We start from the raw sequence: 18,572 nt of genomic DNA on the forward strand, positions 1-18,572 counted from the left end.
TGAAACTGTCAAGAATTTAGTTTTGTTAGTTTTTCTTGTAAACAATAAACAAAACAATATAATTTGTATTTGTTTGTATCTGTCTAATGCAGCCACACCTTTTGAAACACAAAAAAGATTTTTCCACAAATATTTCATGATAATATTTGAGATTGTGTAAAATTTTAAGGGTGTCCGAAAACTTTTTTCCACCACTGTATAAGCTACTTAGTCTGTGCTGCATCTGCAGTAGTACCTTCTCTCATGCCAAACCCAGTTTCATTCCATCGCTGGCCTTAGAAAAGTTTTGTGTGGATAAAAACCAGTCTTTGACAGGAGGTGATTAGGCTGATTAATTAATTTAAAGCTAGATGATTAAGTTATTATCTGTTTTTTGTTAAATCAGCAGCATTATTTTACTAAAACAACATAAATCTAAACTCTTTTTCTCCATCAGCACTAAATTAATGGCACCTTTAACACTTAATGTCAAACAGTAGTTGCTGTTATGCCTGTTTCACCTGAGCCGTAAGATTCAATTGTCTTCAAGTTAAATAATTAAAATTTTATCATTATTCCCCATGTCCCAGTGTATCAGACACTACTACCCACATCTGCAGTATAACTATCAGACATATTTTGCAGCAGGGAGTCCCATAGCCATAAGGTCACAGGTTTACACAAACCCCAGTTACCTGCGTACGTGCCATTTGGAAGTGTCCTTGAGTAAGTCACTCGCTCCGTACCTGCTCCAAGGGCACAGCTCCACAGTTAAGCTGTGCCCATACTGCTGCTGTTTTGTTTCTCTTTCAAAGATCAATGCAGCAATATGTTATCTTGACATTGTATTTGTGCAGTGCGGAGTACCCTGACTTGCGCAAACACAACAACTGCATGGCCAGTAACCTGACACCTGCCATCTACGCCAAGCTGTGTGACAAGGCCACTCCCAACGGGTACACGCTTGACCAGGCCATCCAGACGGGTGTGGACAACCCCGGGCACCCGTTCATCAAGACTGTTGGCATGGTGGCAGGAGACGAGGAGTCCTACGAGGTCAGATATCACAGTACTTTTTCAAAAACACACGCAAGCTCCTCACTGTTGATAAGAAGGGCACATCTCCATTTGTATTGTACAATAGTTATGACGGTGAACACAGCCTCCCAAAGCCACCAGCTGGAGTGACAAGGACAACATTACTAAAGTCCAATCTGCAGAGTGTGACACTGTAAATAAAAGTACTGAAAAGGGGTATTTGTATTTGCATTCTGGTCCCATTCCAACATCCTTTAAACTGTCAAGACAGTTTCAACATACAGTAGGTGACTCATCAGAAATGATCGGGAAATTTGTCTGACTACAACTACAAAAAAATGCAACCACCCATCCTCCCTATCCTGTTTTAAAGGAGGGAGTATTACAGAACAGGAGAGGAAAAGTTTTAGGCTAGGACACCCCTTTTGGGATATCTCAGTTTCTATCTATAGTGAGGGTCTAACTGTATTTCCATTTTAATCTCATGCTGCCTTTAGAGGCCACAGAAAAATCCAGGACTTCTTCCAGTTGCCATTATCCTTTTTAATCTGATATTAACTGTTGATTGATTGTTGAACATTTTTGATCAAATTTAAGTCTCTGACCATGTTATGACTTCCTTAAATTTTCCTTTTTGTTGGTTGGCTGAAATCTCATTTTTGTATTCTAGCTAATGTTTATCATACAGTATCTCTACAATGTTATTCATTTTATGATTCATTAATACTCCCTGCGTTACACATGGGTGGTTCTTTTGGTTTCAGTCATGTGGGTGTGGTATTACTTCTGCTGGTAAGTGTACAAAAGTGCAGAGAGTGCTCACATACAAATGAAAGAGTGGTGATAATGTTGTTGGGAAATGTATGGAGCCCTGGACTATACAGTAACATAGAAAGACTATCTGTCCAATCAACATGATGTAGATAAAGAGAAACAGATTCCTATTTTTTTCTTTATTATACGGTATATGAGATTGAGCCTGTATAAAAGCTATTATAAAGCACAATATTAAGAAGTAAAAAGAGATTGACTCTCCCTGATCATTAGCATATCACAAAAAACCCCAAAAAAAACAGTAAAGCATCTATTTGAACTGAGATAGAAGTCACTGTTTTTTGAGGTAGTTTGGGATAGGTGTGCAGCAGTGATACTCAAGTTGCAGCCTGCAGGCCAGATAGGGTTCCTGGTGGCCCGCTGAGCTTTTTCTAATTCACAATGAAAATAAATTGATTCATGCTGGGATTTTTTTGTACTTTTAGTTTAAATAAGATGTCAGAGTGCATAAAAACACATCAAAATAGAGCTTGTTTATCAAAATAGTGCCAAGGGAGATAACCAATGGAGTGCCAAAGAGATAACTAGAGTATAAATATATTTAATAGCTATGGCAGAATGAATGCCAGCCAAACCATATCATAAATGGTACCTGTGTGGATATGGATAATGTCAGATGCCACATATTTAGTCCACATCATAGCACACAAATTAGTAATGCATAAAATATCTTGGGTCTTTTTCAGGTATTTGCAGATCTGCTGGATCCCATCATCAAAGAGAGGCACAACGGCTATGACCCCCGCGTCATGAAGCACCCCACCGACCTGGATGCCAGCAAGGTAACACTCTCACTGACAACACAGAGCTTCTTCTTTTAAGATAAGTCAAATGTTGAACTATTTCCCTACCTGCCTTTGTTTCAGATCCAGTCGGGCAACTTTGACCCACGTTACGTGCTGTCGTCCAGGGTGAGAACGGGCCGCAGTATCCGAGGGCTGAGCCTGCCCCCCGCCTGCACCCGGGCGGAGCGCAGGGAGGTGGAGAGGGTGGTGGTGGATGCCCTCGCCGGCCTGAAGGATGACCTGACTGGGACATACTACAGTCTCACCCAGATGACAGACAAGGAGCAGCAACAATTGATTGATGTGAGTGATGCAGGGATGCTGCTGTATGAATATGACAGTGTTGCACATTGTTGAGATACCACTTTTGACTTGAAGTGTTAATGCACCATTTTTGCAGGGAAATAGTTTCGGGGGGGAAAGGAGGGGTTAGCAGTCAAATGATATTTAATAATTCCAGTTTTTAGATTTTACAAGAATTTTTTTTTTTGCAGTTTTATAAAGGAAAGACAGAGGTTATGTTTTTAAAAGGGGCTCTAAAAATGCCTACATTAGTTACAGTGTGAATGTAAGAAAAGAATCTAGGCTAATGGCTACGCTAGGTAGTTTTCCAAACGTAGGCTTTTTTTTTACCTTGCATGACCGAGAGCTAGATTTTTGTTTTTGAATAAACAGAATGTTTTCACATGAGCCGATTACCTTAATGTAGTTTAATCGCATTAAAATTCTAGTTAATATAGCACCAGAACAGTTCACTATGTCACATCATCAAACAGTGTTGCACAACAATTGACTTAATTGCAAAAATCAGTCTTAAAATCAGTCATTTTAATAGAGTAGCAGCAGTGGTTATATATGATCTGTCCTGCTAGAACAGTTTTGGATCTGACAGTACACAGCATCAATCTGCAAAGTGCTGAGTATACTGATCTTATTTCCTGTAAGGTTACTTAAGTAAATACCATGCTCTCATGGTAAAGATGTTGAGCCACTGTGGATGTGGAGCTCAATACAACTTCTAGCTGAGGAAAACAAACAAGGAGCAGACAATTTTATCACATGTAATCAGAAATGGTGTGGGTCGAGCCTGCCATGGCATTTTCCTCCTGCCCACAATGAGACAGATTGACCAGATTATTGAATTCTCAAGTCTCACACTCTTGTTTCTGTCTCACTTTGACAATACTGTCCAGTGCAAGCTGACCACTGTTGGCACTCTGAGTAAAAAAATGTCTGTTCTCTGTATTTACAACAGGACCACTTCCTCTTTGACAAGCCTGTGTCACCCCTCCTGACCTGTGCAGGAATGGCTCGTGATTGGCCAGATGCCCGTGGTATCTGGTAAGTCTTCTTCCTTTGAATACAATCTTCTGGCTTGTTGAGCAAACTTCTTTATTCAAGGCAAGACAGGGCAATATTATCTTTGCAGCCATGCATTGCATTACATGTAAGCACAAAAGGCTTAAGCCACACAGCAGTGAGTCATGTTTGACTCTTCCGTGATGGCTGCACGAACCAGTCTGTAACTTCGAATGTCAAGTTAATAGCAGCTCATGTACGTTATTTGCTTTTTTTCTCCAACATTTAGATCAGCATCCAAATTAACTAGTGAGGCTCTGTCTTGTTCACTGTATTTAAGAGACGGTGACTTCAAGTGTAAATAAATTAATTGTCTATATTACTGGGTTGTTTATTTATTTGGGTCATCACAGAAAAGGGAGACACAGTATGTGTACCATTAGTATATGAAAAGCAAGATATACGTTGAATTTTTTTATGGTGCTGCCAAGCGGGAGCATTAACAAATTAAAAAGTGAAGGTCCCAGTATTGACCCTTGTGGAACTCCTCAGAAAAGTTTTGTTTCAACAGATGTAAAACTTTGAATTGAAACATAGGAGCTCCTATCCTGAAAGGAAAACAGGGAAGAACGGAGCAGACAGACCAACTGAAACTGGAAGTCTTTGAATTACAGAATACCTGGCTCTACTGTGGGTTATTTATTTATTTATTTATTTAGAAAAGGTGAGACAAGGGTATGTATTAAGAGTATCAGTGAAATGACATGCCTTCTTAACAAGTGACCATTTAGTATGGTCTTTTGGGGTTGTCAGTTTTTAAGAGATATCAATAAGTTAGGAAGGAAAGAATTAATAATTTTAGTGGACTGTACAGAGCAAGAGGAGCTCTTTATCTGCTGTATTATTTAATTTAATACAGGGTGTCTGTAGGTCCTTAAAAAGTCATAAAATGTCTTAAATTCAGTTGTATAAATATCAGGCCTTAAAGGTCATTAAATGGTCTCAAATTTGAATTATGAAGTCTTAATTGCCACAAACGTTTTATCTAATTACATTTATCTATCTTTTAATTCTTTTTTGTTAAAATGAGTGAAGGTCTTTTACATGAAAGTCTTTTCTAATGTTACAAATCTTTAAACCTACCTCCGAATATCATCCTTTCTTTTTACTTAATACTTGCACTTATCTGTCAGCAAAATGTAGATTAACCCTAACGCACGCTAATAATCACGTTTTCCTACATAAAACCAACCTATGCTCGGGATCATAGACATACTTACCTGCAATGCTTGAGTAACAAATAATGATATGTCCATAAATCAGCCTTAAATTTGGTCAAAAATCTTGAAAAGGTCTTAAAAATCATTGAATTGAAGTGTCTGATTCCCGCAGACTTCCTGTAATAGATGAGACATTGCACAGTGAACTCTTGCGGTGCATTGATGTGAAGTTGAGGACAGACCTGAGGTACTCTTGTAAAATAATGTAACATTACAAAATTTAATTGATATGATGGATTTGAGCAGTTTGTAACTTGCTGTATGTCTGCTGACTTACAATTATAGCGTTATAATAGTTATAATTATAGCATTTAGTGAACTTGTAGGTTGGTTTTGCACCATTTATGTTCAGTCCTCCATCAGATTCTCGTTGGCATCCTCACTTCCTACACCATTTCTTTAAGTGCTGTTGGTCGTCCATGTAACTGTTATGTTTTAACTGGAGCAACATGGTCAGTAATCTGAAACAGAGGGCATTTGCTCCCAGCTTTTAATAGATTTTTGGGATAGTTACTCTTTTTCTTTTTTGTGGATAATTCTAGCATCATTCAGATGCGTCAGGATTTGAATGAACCTTTTCCTCCTTTGCTGGAAATTGGCAGCAGGTCACACAAACAAAATCTGCAACTGAAACTTCCCTCTGTCCCAAAATAGGTCAATCTTTCAATTCTTAGTTTATTAGTTTTCATATTGAACAGAACACAAATAAATTGTGAAAAAAATGCCCCATAATCTTTAATCTTACTGACATTTATGAACTTTCCAGTGACTTTCCAAGCTCGCATGATTGCACCAGTAATGTCATTTCCCCGTTGCTGAGCTGTGGTGGAGGTGTATTAGCAAAGCAGACAGTGCTCCCTCAGCCTTTAGTTTTAGCTTGTACCCAGGAATAGCCAAATGCAGGGCATCAGCCAGCCAAAATCAATCACCAGCCTCCCCCCTCTCTCCGTCTGCCAGCCGTATCAGCCTCTCCTCTCCTTAATAATTCACCTTCACTCCATCCCTCCATCATCTCTTCTTTCAGGTCCACTGGCAGCTTTTTCTTTCCCTCTCTGGCTCATTCTCCCCCGCTCTCCTTTCATTTTTTCACTTCCCATATGTCATGCTCTACTTTCTCGCATTTATGCTTAACAACCCCCCATCCTTCTAATATTCCTTTGTTGTTTCACTCCTTACTCATGTTCTTTTTTATACTGCACTACTGTATTCCCTTCTCTCTTTCTCTTCCTCTCCCCAACCTGCTGTCTCCATAGCCTATCCATTACCTTATTAAATCTCTAACAATATTAAGGAGGTCAGTGTGGACAAAAAGTCTTTGTAGCGGCTGACAGTAGCTTTGTGCACTTTAAAATTTGGAATGTCATGTATAAAAGTGGAGAGTTCGCCCTGAGATTGGTGGTAGGAGGGATCATTGGGTCATCAAGATTCAATGACTGCTTCCTCTGGGAAACATGAATGTGTTCAGCAAATGTCGCTGTACTTTGCTTTTTCAATTTTTTTTATCGTTATATTTGCAATTGGAAATGTTACTGTGGCACTTGAGGGGAGGTTGGAGGGTAACCAAGATTTTGATGATTAATATACTGCCACGAATATTTACAGCATAATTCACAGCAATTTGGATCTTTGTTTTTGCAATATCTTGTTTCTCTATCTTGATCTCCCTTGAGAATGAAATCTTAATTCCCCATGGGACTGGAAACAAAGGTTATTTGAGTTTTGTATATGTGCGACAAGTGAATTGCTGTACTTGCCAAGGACACGAGATTAAAAGCTCAGGGATTTTGTCATTAAGATTTCTACTCTGAAGACCCTGAATGTCTGTGCCATTTAACCCATACAATAGTTGCTGACATTTGTCTATCTGTACACTTATGTAAGACCAATGAATAGACAAACCAACACTGACACCACCATCCATATCGCCCTACCACTGGCACGGCTAAAGATAGGAATGTCAGTACAACACTGTCTGCACACTTGCTCATATATCGACTTGTTTAAACTATTTTTAGAAAAAGAGAACAGACTAGAGAAGAGCCTTTCTTGTAAGCTTGTCCCAATTGCTGACAAACTGATATCCCTGAGTTGTGAGGTTTCCATCCAACAGATTTTACTTTGAGTTATCGTTTACCAGATGTCAAGTTTCTTTTGAGTATGTCACAAATCAATACCACAAGGCCGTGTGAGCACAGTGCAGCCTTTAAGATCAGTCAATGACCTGAGGCAAAAACGAGCATTATTGTCAGTGATTGACGGTGAATGGCTTCCCCTCTACTCGACAATATGATATGGCTCTCTTAGTCGAGAAAACCCATCCCCAATCTCTGCTAATTAACTTATCCTGTACACTGTCTTCCAATAGGCTTCCAAAAAATAACTTAAGCATTGATTCAGTCTGGGGAAAAAATATTTAAACATTAATTTATGTTCTGCTTGTGGATAAGAAAGGAATATCAGCTCTAGGTTCAAGTTTAGAGGTTACTGCATCAGAATAAATAACCCCACCCTGGGTGCTGCACTATGTCTCTCCACTGCTCACTGATAGCTACAATAGTGCAAACACAGAGGATAAATAGCCCAAACCTACGGGGATCAATACTGAGTATAACTTCTCTGTGTGCAGGCACAACAACGAGAAGACATTCCTGATTTGGATCAATGAGGAGGATCACACCAGGGTCATCTCCATGGAGAAGGGAGGGAACATGAAAAGAGTCTTTGAGAGGTTCTGCAGAGGCCTCAAGGAGGTAAGGCAGTGTTTGTGTGTGGACTGTTAAAGATGCTGAGATGAGACAGAGCGAGACAATGGGTTCATCCCAATACCTGGTCTTGCATCTACATTTCCCTCACTTGTGTTTCTTCCTCATGTCTTAGCCTCGTCCTCGTAAGACACGAGGGAGACATGCGAGTAGGGAAGAAACAAGAAAACATGCCTTTAGAGAAAAAAGACATCTTTTCCTCTGAAACATCACGTGAGGCAACGTCCATTGGAGGTGGTGGTGTGTCTTCCTCAAGCTCGGGTCCTCTACCAGAGGCCTGGGAGTTTGAAGGTTCTGCGCAGTATCTTAGCTTTTCCTAGGACAGCACTTTTCTCAACAGAGACCTATGCTGCCATGATTGGTGGTGTCTTGCGGTCCAGCCTTTTCCAGCCATTGGTAGGATTTCTTGATGTCGGCCACTCATTAAATCTGTTGGTGGTACATGCCGTGCAGGGGCTTGTCCTTCCATGATGGTTCGTCCTCCTCTTAATTCCAGTTCATTCATTAATCTCAATCTCAGGTCATTCGCCTTTGCTGGGCTTGGTACCCAATCTTGGAGTGTGGGAATAATGATGTTGTTCTGTCTCCTCCTTGCCGAAGCATGTTTGTTGTATCTCATCAATCTCTAGTTGTGGTAGCAGTTGCCGTTTGTGGGTGTTAGAACACTGGGCTAGGAGTTGTTTCTTTGCCAGTTTAGATGTTGGGTTTCGAAGCATCCATATATCCCACATCCTCTGCTTGTAGCCCCTCTTGCTGGGGTTATTTGAATAGTAGCATTCCAACAGTTCCATATTCTCTGGTCTAGTTCATCTATGTTTTGTTCCAGTAGCCAATTTCATCAGGTTGCCCCGGCTCCCTAGCACCTGACGTGGTGTTGACCCGGGCGATGTCTGAGCTGGTATGTTTTTGCGGTTTCACTCATCCTGAGGTAGGCTAGCAGCATTAAGAACCTTGCCTAAGGGTCCAGACTGGATATCTGTTACCTGCCCTGACCAGGATTCGAACCCCAATAGATCCAGTTATCAATGGCAGAGCAGCAGTGTTTTGTCTCTGTTAACACCTGCACATGAAGAACAACCTGCGTTCTATATTTTACTGTGTCCTGTGCAGTCACAGAATGCGTTTATGTCATTTATTAATTATTTGCATCTGTATTTATTGATATTCTGAGTGTGAGTTCATTATTTATTAATCCAGAACATGATTATGGTGTCTTTGAACACTGGAAATGGCCAAATGTTTCAGGGGAAATTAAAATTCTGTAACTCATCACCTTGTTGCTCAGGAATGATCAGTCTCAGTGTGGCTGAATGGAAATGATGATCGCTGATGTAAAAGTGTTTCTTGCTGACAGACAGACTCTCTGAATTCAACTGTATTCATTAAAGTTGATGAGTGACGTAACAGATCGTGAGGAGAAAAATGTGTTTAATAAATGAAGAAAGTCATTTGTGGTCCTTTTATTGTTCAGATTTTAACTAGATTGTGAATCAGAGACGCTGGTGTGGTTACTTTACAGCAGTCTAGTGTCAGCTGTGCATGACTTAACCAAGCTGCTGGACCATAGTGGACCATTGTGCACTTGGGCACAGCATCTTGAAGTTAGCAGCTGGAACAGACTTTGCTGTCATCAGATGGCTGTAGGGATTTAATCAGCCAAAAAGGGAGTGCATTAATACAGTGTAAAAGCATCTAGTGTACGCTTGCAAAAGCAAAAAAAAACTGCTTATACTAGTCTTTGCCCTGCCACGAAAATAAAGCCTTTAGACCGAACATGGTTGTTCAAACATAAATTATTTATCTAAGTGTTCCAAGTTCCCCATTAGAGATAGAGCAAAGGACAAGCAATGCAACATCTGGCACTGCACTGTTGGGTGACAGAACACCTCAGTGCTACATTAGCATCAGTTAAACTGTATGCACTAACACTATGCCAGTGTTTGTATCAGCCCACTCCTACAAGAGTTCATTCAGTATTTCTCCAAGACAGCAACTTTCCACTCTTTACTTCTCAGTTTAAAAAAATCCACAGCTACTACAACAATTTGCGGTGTGTGAACAGTATGTACACATCAAGCCAACATACCAAAGGTCAGAGATAGTATGATGAAACACACAGTCATTATATTGCGACTGGTTCTCCCTCTGTCTCTCTAAGGTGGAGCGTCTGATCCAGGAGAGAGGCTGGGAGTTCATGTGGAACGAGAGGCTCGGTTACATCCTCACCTGCCCCTCCAACCTGGGCACAGGGCTCAGGGCCGGGGTTCACGTCAAGCTGCCCCTGCTGAGCAAGGTAACACAATAGATGTAACAGAAAGAAAATAATTTGATATTTTTCTTAAGTAGATATGTTACGCCGCAGTCTAGGGGTGTTGGAGAGTGACATAAAAAAGTGACACGGTGAGTATATATGTGTGAACAACAGTGAGCAATTTATGGCTAATACAATTCATCTAAGAGTTTTTTTTACAGCTAAAAATAGTTTTCTGTTAAACACAAGTGATACAAGAAATTAGTGCACAGTAGGAGGCAAGGACTTGAGGGTGAATCATGGCCAAAATAACAAACAAAACCCACCTATTTTCCCCCAAAGTGCTGCCTAGGCCCTGCAAACAAAAGAATGGGCCTGACTCCCTAAACTAAGTAAAAACAGGAGGAAAAAATGTTATAACAAAAATGGCAGTTCACCCCTACCTCTTCGTGCTACATAATCTAAAGTGCAAGCTACTTACAATGTATATACAAGCGCAGTTAGCGACCAGAGGCTAACTGCGGCCCACCCGTCATCAAACAAACTGGTTAACAATAATGAAACGGCTCACTGTAATGAGCACAAACACAGAACACAGCATTTCAACGAGCGGAAGGCCAAGGAGGAAAGTGACCAGCTAGCAGCATCAGTCCTAGGCATCATCACAGCTGACCTGGATGTTAAGAAAGCCAAGCCCTCAAGCTCAGCCAATCAGCAGCAGTGATGTCAGCTTTGAATGTTATCAGCCCATTAAATTACTGTTATCAGTTGCCGTCAGGAGTGTAGATTTAAGGTAGTATGGCACAACTCTACCTCCGAAATTTATTGTTAGGTGGCAACCTCTAGTGGCCATAGTAATTATGACCAAAGCAAAGGAGGGAGTTAGGTGACCCTGCATAAAGAACACAGGACTTTCACCCAGGAGACCACTGATTGTGTCCTACGTGAAACCAAAAGTTACCATTTATTTATTTTAACTTATGTACACAAGTTAACTTGCATAATATACTTAGCTTACGTCACGTGTGAAACATACCTAACATAGTGATGTAAGATAAAATGGCTTCACTCGGGACACAAACAGGGGTCTCCTGTGAGAAAGTCCAGTGTTTGTTTGACCCATCAATCCACCCTGACCTCTTCCCCATACAGACTTTCTTGGCCTTTATTCTACGTCTCCTGACTCTCTCCTTTGCCACCATCATAATTACTGTGTCCACAAGTCACGTCAATTTTATTTATACAGAACATTTCATATGACAAGCGTAAAGTCAATGTGCTTAAGATACAGTATACCGGTACATGACAAGCATAAAATAAATAAGATAATGAAATATTACATATATAAAAACAAGCAGGACATGATAAAAACAAACAAAATAAGAGGGTACTGTTATTATCATTTTTCTTTAAAAAGGGGAGATAACTACAGTAATACTAATTCCTAAAGCAAATAAAAATACCCTTAAAACCTAACTAAAGCTTGCTAAAAAACACAAGTTTTTAGTTTGCTTTTAAAAGAGAACACTGTTGTAGCAGATCAAAGTTCATGTGGAAGAGAATTCCAGAGAGTAGGACCATAATGACTAAAAGCACCATGAGCTGATTGAGAGTTGATTTTAGGTACAATGACTAGACCTGTATTTGATGATCTGGGGGATCTCTGGTGTGTTCTTTATGAGTATGTCAGCAACATCGGAAGGAGCTCAACAATTTGAACATTTAAAAACAATAAGTAAATAATAAGTATTTTAAAATCAATAATCTGTTTTACTGGGAGCCAGTGAAGAGAAGATATAATAGGAGTTATGTGGTCAGACCTTTTGGTGTTGTTAAAACTCTGGCTGCTTTTGCACCAGCTTTTCAGAGTCTGACTGAGACAAGAAGCATCTAACTTTTAGATATAGGTCGCTGCTTTATTTGAACCCTAATCCTGATCTTTTCCTAAACCTTATCAAATTGCAGTCGTTTCACAATGTTAACAATGTATGGGGACGTGTTAGATAGCACCTTTTGGCCTTCTGGTAAGTAGCCCATCTGAAACATTATAATGGTAGTGATAACAACTGATAATGGCCATTTAATGGGCTGATAACATCAAAAGGAGCGGTAGATAATGTGGGATCAATTGTGTTACCACTTTATTTGTGTCACACAATGAAAAATAGAGCGTCTGCATGGCTTTAAAAAAAATCAGAGTATTAAATTAAAAGATGAGAATGGGACAAGCAGCAGAGTTAGTTTGGTTTTCTCTCTTTTCCACATTTTGTATCAACATGCATGTCACCTACAAGATTTGTACTGCTAAATGCCAAATAAATTATTTTCTCAATTGCATCTGTTTCACTAAACTTTGAAAATAATGATGTGATTTGCAACAGTTACTGCCAAATTACATTATCAGAACTTTTGTTGGGCATGTTCACCTAGAAATGAGCTGTTCATAAGATCTTTCTTCATGAAATGTTGGTGGTACCTGCAGAAACCTTAAAGAAAATAAATTGTAATTGTGTACTGAGTATTATGGTGATTACAGTGCTTTGAGACTGTGTAGAATAACTCCTCTTCCCCAACCCTAAGGATCCCCGCTTCAGTAAGATCCTGGACAACCTGCGCCTGCAGAAGCGAGGAACTGGCGGCGTGGACACCGCTGCTGTGGGTGGCACCTTCGACATCTCCAACCTGGACCGCCTGGGACTGTCTGAGGTAGGCAAACCTCTGTGGTAATGCACAGAGATGGTAAGAAACAAAAACAAAAAAAAAACTAAGGATGTGAGTGATTGTCTACCTTTCATCCCCAGAGCAAATCATTCACCTGCCACTTTACATCAGTGGAGTTGCTCCTGTAGTTGTTCCTTGGGTGTGAATGTGTAGCAACATGTCAGTGATAGTGACTTCACAGGAACAGTGCACACTTGCAGAGTGTCTCCTCCTATAAACAACGATTTAATATGAACATTTATTGCATCACAGCGCTGTCGGTGTAGCACAGTTATACTCAACTTACTACCAGATGGATTTTATTTTTATTTAGCCTTTATTTAACCAAGGTTGTCCCACTGAGATCAAAGATCCCTTTTACAAGGCAGACCTGGCCAAGAATAGCAGCAACACAGTTTCAACAACAAATAATCTTTACATAAAAGCACATGGATTAGAGTAACATAAAATGATGGACTCATGGTTTTACACTCATTCAAGGTCACCATGTCTTGAAGCTTAAGAACATTCTGCAGATTGCTCCATGCTGTAGGTGCAGAGAACATCTGAGGCTTTTTTACGCAGTTCAGTTCTGATTTTGGGAACAAGAAGACGCAAAAAGTCCTGCAAACGGAGATTGTAATTTTCATATTTCATATTCAAAAGAGAAGATAAGTAGGTTGCCAACAATAGTTCTGTAAATAAAAACACAGCAGTGACTGAGGCAGAGTGTACACAAAGCAGGCCAATTCACTTTTGAGTGTAGTACACAGTGATGAGTAAGTTTGTAATGAATCTCAGAGCCCCATGATACATGCTATCCAGCCTGTGATAGGGTGCTGGGTGGCCTACTGATCATGCTGTAATTCACAATTAGAATGAATTTCCTCACACTGGGAATTTTCTTTGTACTGGGATGTAAATAAGGTGACACAGTGCATAAAAGCATCAAAACAGAGCTTGTCTATCAAAGAAAAAATGCCAAGAAGGAGCCCTGGACCCCCCGACAGATGTCTGGGTTAGTTATTTATGTATTAATGAATGAATGTTTGTTTATTGATGGAGTGTACCATGTTATCGCGGAGACATTAGTAATGTGTCGGACAACAACTGGACCATTTTGAAGGGGATGTTTTGTGTCACTGAGTTGGATTTTTTGGAGCACAAATAGCAACTTAAATATGGCACAAAAAAGGAGCGAGAGGAGAGGAAAGGACAGAAAATGAGAGGAGAGGAAAAGAATGAAGAGGAAAAGAAAGGAGAGGAAAGGGCAGAAAATGAGAGGAAAGGAGATGAGAGGGAAGGAAAGGAAAAGAGAGGAGAGGAAAGGACAGAAAAGGAGAGGAGAGGAGAAGTGTCCTTGTCCAGACTGTACATGTAGTTTGTCTTTGTTATGTCCTTGTCTCATGCTGTCACGCCTGACAGAGTCGTACAGTACAATGGAGCTGTTCTCTATTGTCTTAAGCCTGTGGTCACTTATTTTATTCTGATTACATGCAGAGTGGAGATGGTTCTTTACTGTTTCTGGGCGTAGTGAGAATCACTCATCTAATTTTCTTAATTTAACATGTGACTCTTTGTAGTTGACTGAACACAGACTGTTCTTTGCCTCTGTGCAAAAATAAATCCAGGACTTTGACACAGAGAGGTTTAAGTGCAGCGTTGCAGCCGCCTGACTCCAATGTCCACTCCTGTATTTTAAGAGCGTGGGGTGCTCACTGCTGCTTGGTCCTCCATCATCCAGACTGATGACCACTCAGGACAGGAGCACTCTGAGGGTGGAGTCAACAAGTTAATAGATGGAGGGATAGGTGAAGTAGGGACAGCTGGAGCAAAGCACCAGAGGACATTAAGGAGAAGAAGGTTCCAGAGCAGAGACAGTATCCTGTGTGTGCAAAATAAAATCTTGATTCCTGGCAAAGCTTAGGAAAAGGGCTCTTAAGTCCTGATGACTTTTCATGATGGTTTTACTCAGGCCACATGTTAATAAGACATAGTAATATTTTCATCACACACAATAACATTATCTGATTAGTATCTAAGTCAGGTTGTGGAAAAATTTGCAAGTTGATGACCATAGATTTGATGTTCTTTCATCTTTCAGAAAGTACAAAACATCCTGTGCTGAGCCTCCTGTATTCAAACTGTGCAGCTACAGTTTATAAACTATCTCACAGATGTTGCTGTAAATGAGAGCAGCAGGCAAGTGTCTGCTTTGGAGGTGGGCTGTACTTTTGACCATAGTTTAGTGGAGACGTTCCTGGATAAGGTTATCGGCCTCGAGGTGATGGCTCTGCTCGGTTTAGAATGCAGACTGCCTGTGTTTACGTGTGTCTGTAATGTCCATACTTTGGTAGAGAGAGGTTTGCAGATGTCGGGGCTGCAGATTTTGTGTCTGTAGTAACTGATAGTCACTGTATTTGGAGAAAGCTGTGTCACCTGTACTCTTAAAGGGGTAGTTTGGATCTTTTTAAGTGAGGTTGTATGAGGTACTTATCCATAATCAGTGTATAACATACAGTCGGTGTCTGTTGGCTTTCCCCCTGTTTGGAGAAGCAGGAGTACCAACACTGACACTAAATGTACTGCGGTAGACCTCCCTCCATCTTACCAGTGCCCTGAACTCCCTATTCATCTCTCAGCTCAAATATTCTCTGGCTCTAGGGCTGTTGCTCGACTATAGATTGTACTTCTACATTTTTGTATGCTAAGTAGCACTGATTCCAGGTGGCTGTGGCTCAGAGGTAGAGCAGGTCGTCCACTAATCAGATGATCAGCGGTTTAATCCCCAGCTTCTCCAGTCTTTATGTCGAAGTATCCTTGAGCAAGATACTGAACCACAAATTGCTCCTGGTGGCTGTTCCATCAGTTGTAAGTGTCTTAAAACTGGGTAGCAGGTGGTACCTTTGTACAGTAGCCTCGGCAACCAGTGTGTGAATAGGTGAATGTGACTCGTAGTGTAAAAAGCAAAGTAAAAAGCACTTTGAGTGGTCAGATGACTAGAAAAGGCACTATACATAAGTGTAGGTCCATTTACCATTAAATATAAACCAAGGTTGTTCTACTGTATTGCTTATTTTTCGCCTAAAATGTCTTCCTAAACGTATTTTAGTGCGCTTCTTGGCTGTAATACGAGAGTCTCTGAACAGGAAGTGGGCCCCATACTGTTCCCTGTATTGTAAAATTAGAGGCTGAAAATACTGAGATCAAACCGTAATACTAAGCAGTGCTTAACAAATATAAACCAAGACTCTGGTAATGCATTGCCTATCTCTTGCCTAACGTTTTCAGAAACATATTTTAGTGTACCATTTATCTGTAATTTGAGATCATTTGTGATGAGCCAGAGGCCATGTTGTTTCTGTATCAAAATAGCCAAGCTCGCATTACATCACCTACCAAGAGCAGTATTTATTGGTCCCTTGTGGCAAAATTCATTCTGGTAGTTGTGAGTTTTTCAGCCTCTTGAGCAAAAGCAAATTCCACAGCCCCTTTTCCTCTGTTTTCTCTGGTCATGTCGCACCAATCTCAAAAGTAGATAGCCCAGTTTTATGAAAAGACGTTCTCTCTAGCAGTGATATACAATATTTAGAATATTGTCAATATCAAAGCCAGACTCCACTTAGAAAAACTGTGATTCAACATCCCTGAACACTGCTAGTCTACTGCTGCCTTGATCACGTAGTTTGTTTCTTTCATTGTGTGACTTCTGTATTTTAGAGGGTTGGTCACACAATAACCCAAACAAACTATGCCAGGCGAGGCAGCGGTGAACCAGTAGTTCTGTGTTCTGCAAGCTAACATTACTCACCTAGTAGCTTTAAAGGATAGATGGGGCCGTTAACGGCTTCTCCATCGAAAAGGACTGTCTGCAGCAAGATAATGCAGCGAGAATATTCTAAATATAGTGTACAGTTAAACTGTTATTGATTTTTTTTGGATGGCTAAAATACATTTTGCTACTGCTGTGTAGATACTCCTCCCTGCTTCTCCAGTCAGGGGGCACGCCAGCAGACATCTGCTGTATGTAATACACCTACTGTGGATAAGTACCTCATATAACCCCACTTTGAAAGATCCAAACTACCCCTTTGATTAGGGCCAAAAGAGTGTTTTGGAAACTAAAAAAGTAAAAGATTCCAGACATGTTTAAGACATATAAGACTCTGTTTTGAGTAATAATTTGTGCCTGATCATTTTTCTTTTGCTAAAATGGATAAATGCACTAAAATGTGATGTGTCCGTCCCTCAGGTCCAGCTGGTGCAGACAGTGGTCGATGGTGTCAACTACCTGATCGAGTGTGAGAAGAGACTGGAGAAAGGCCAGGACATCAAGGTGCCCCCACCTGTCAAGTATTTCAAGTAGACACTGATCCCTAACCCCTGACCCCACCCCACAAACCTCTGGGCACACACACATGCACAAACCCCCCTCCTGCTCTGTGCCCATAGATATTATAATATAATATAATCTCTATATATATATATTATACGCAGCTATCTGACTAAACCAAACCAGGTCCCAGAAATGGGCTCTTCTGTGTTTCAAATTATTTTGAAGGGTTTTATATTAAACTCAAATTCAAATGTTGGTCTAAAATGGCAGCAAACATTAATGAAGGATGCACAAACTGTAGGCTGATGTAATGGAGTGAAGATGGCCGCCAGTTTGCCCATCTGTGCATGGCCAAACAGTATCTATGGCTCTGCTCCCAAAGCACTCCTCGGCCCACTAAACCTGGCTTTACCTCGCCTCAGTCCCTTCCTGCCGCATGTCCTATACTCAGCCTGTCTCTTCCCCTCATTCCCACATGTTCGTTTGCTCATCCCTATTACCTGGTGCTTGTATAGTCCATCCATTTGTGCTTTATTTTCTATCGTGGATTGTGTGTACACAGTTTCTTTTCACCATTTTTGAGTGGATTTGAATGTAGATTAACAGAGTAAGACTGAAGAGACTCGTCTTCTCCAGAGGATTTGTACGTTTGACGACACGCTGGTGTCAAAATGTGATGTTATAACACTGGTTGGGCTGGGTTCTGTACTGTAAGCTACTGAAGCAATATCATTCCAGCGCCTCATGAATGTCACAGTGTAATTTCTTTTATTAAAGAAGTCATCTATTTAACAGTAGCTCCTCTGCCTGTCTCTCATTTCTTGATGGAGCGTTGCTTTTTTTAGTTTCTGCATGAACCAGACGTCATTCTTTGGTATCCAGGAGGATTTTGCTGAAGCCTGAAGCCCAAGCTTTAGGTAACCATGGTGACCAAGCTCAAGGAGCGTGATTGCGATCAGCTTGGTTGCATAGTGTCACGTGATAACGTTCAGTCAGAGGCATAACAAAACTGTGTTATGCTTGAAAGGCTGTTACTCAGGGTCCTTGTTTTCACCCAGAGCCAAGGACGTCTAATCTGGAAGATGTCTGATTGTCTTGACTTCATTACAAATGTTAGGACCCTTGTTTATACTGCAAAGGCAGACTTTTAAAAGCATCAGTTAAAGGATAAGGCAGGTGGTATTCTATGTTTTTCTTGTCAACAATCCCATGAGAAGACCATAACTTAAAATGAATTTGTCCTCACTTACAGGGTTTGTCTGCATCTCCAAAGCCTGATATATCTTATTCCTCCCTGCCACAGAGCGT

The 18,572-nt window shown here is 40.6% G+C and overlaps 1 protein-coding gene across 1 annotated transcript in view; it reads left to right on the top strand.

Moving 5' to 3' along the window:
• The window catches only part of LOC126408552 (creatine kinase U-type, mitochondrial-like), a 24,457-nt gene extending 6,396 nt beyond the window's left edge, over positions 1-18,061 (top strand). Inside the window, exons 2-9 of the mRNA XM_050074176.1 lie at positions 837-1,035; positions 2,538-2,633; positions 2,718-2,939; positions 3,892-3,977; positions 7,842-7,965; positions 10,136-10,270; positions 12,809-12,934; positions 17,181-18,061. Coding sequence (XP_049930133.1) covers positions 837-1,035; positions 2,538-2,633; positions 2,718-2,939; positions 3,892-3,977; positions 7,842-7,965; positions 10,136-10,270; positions 12,809-12,934; positions 17,181-17,294 — 1,102 coding nt within the window. The 3' untranslated portion in view covers positions 17,295-18,061. The remainder of the gene's footprint in view (positions 1-836; positions 1,036-2,537; positions 2,634-2,717; positions 2,940-3,891; positions 3,978-7,841; positions 7,966-10,135; positions 10,271-12,808; positions 12,935-17,180) is intronic.
• The last annotated feature ends 511 nt before the right edge of the window (positions 18,062-18,572 follow it).

This window comes from Epinephelus moara, chromosome 20, assembly GCF_006386435.1.
Source record: "Epinephelus moara isolate mb chromosome 20, YSFRI_EMoa_1.0, whole genome shotgun sequence".
NCBI lineage: Eukaryota > Metazoa > Chordata > Actinopteri > Perciformes > Serranidae > Epinephelus > Epinephelus moara.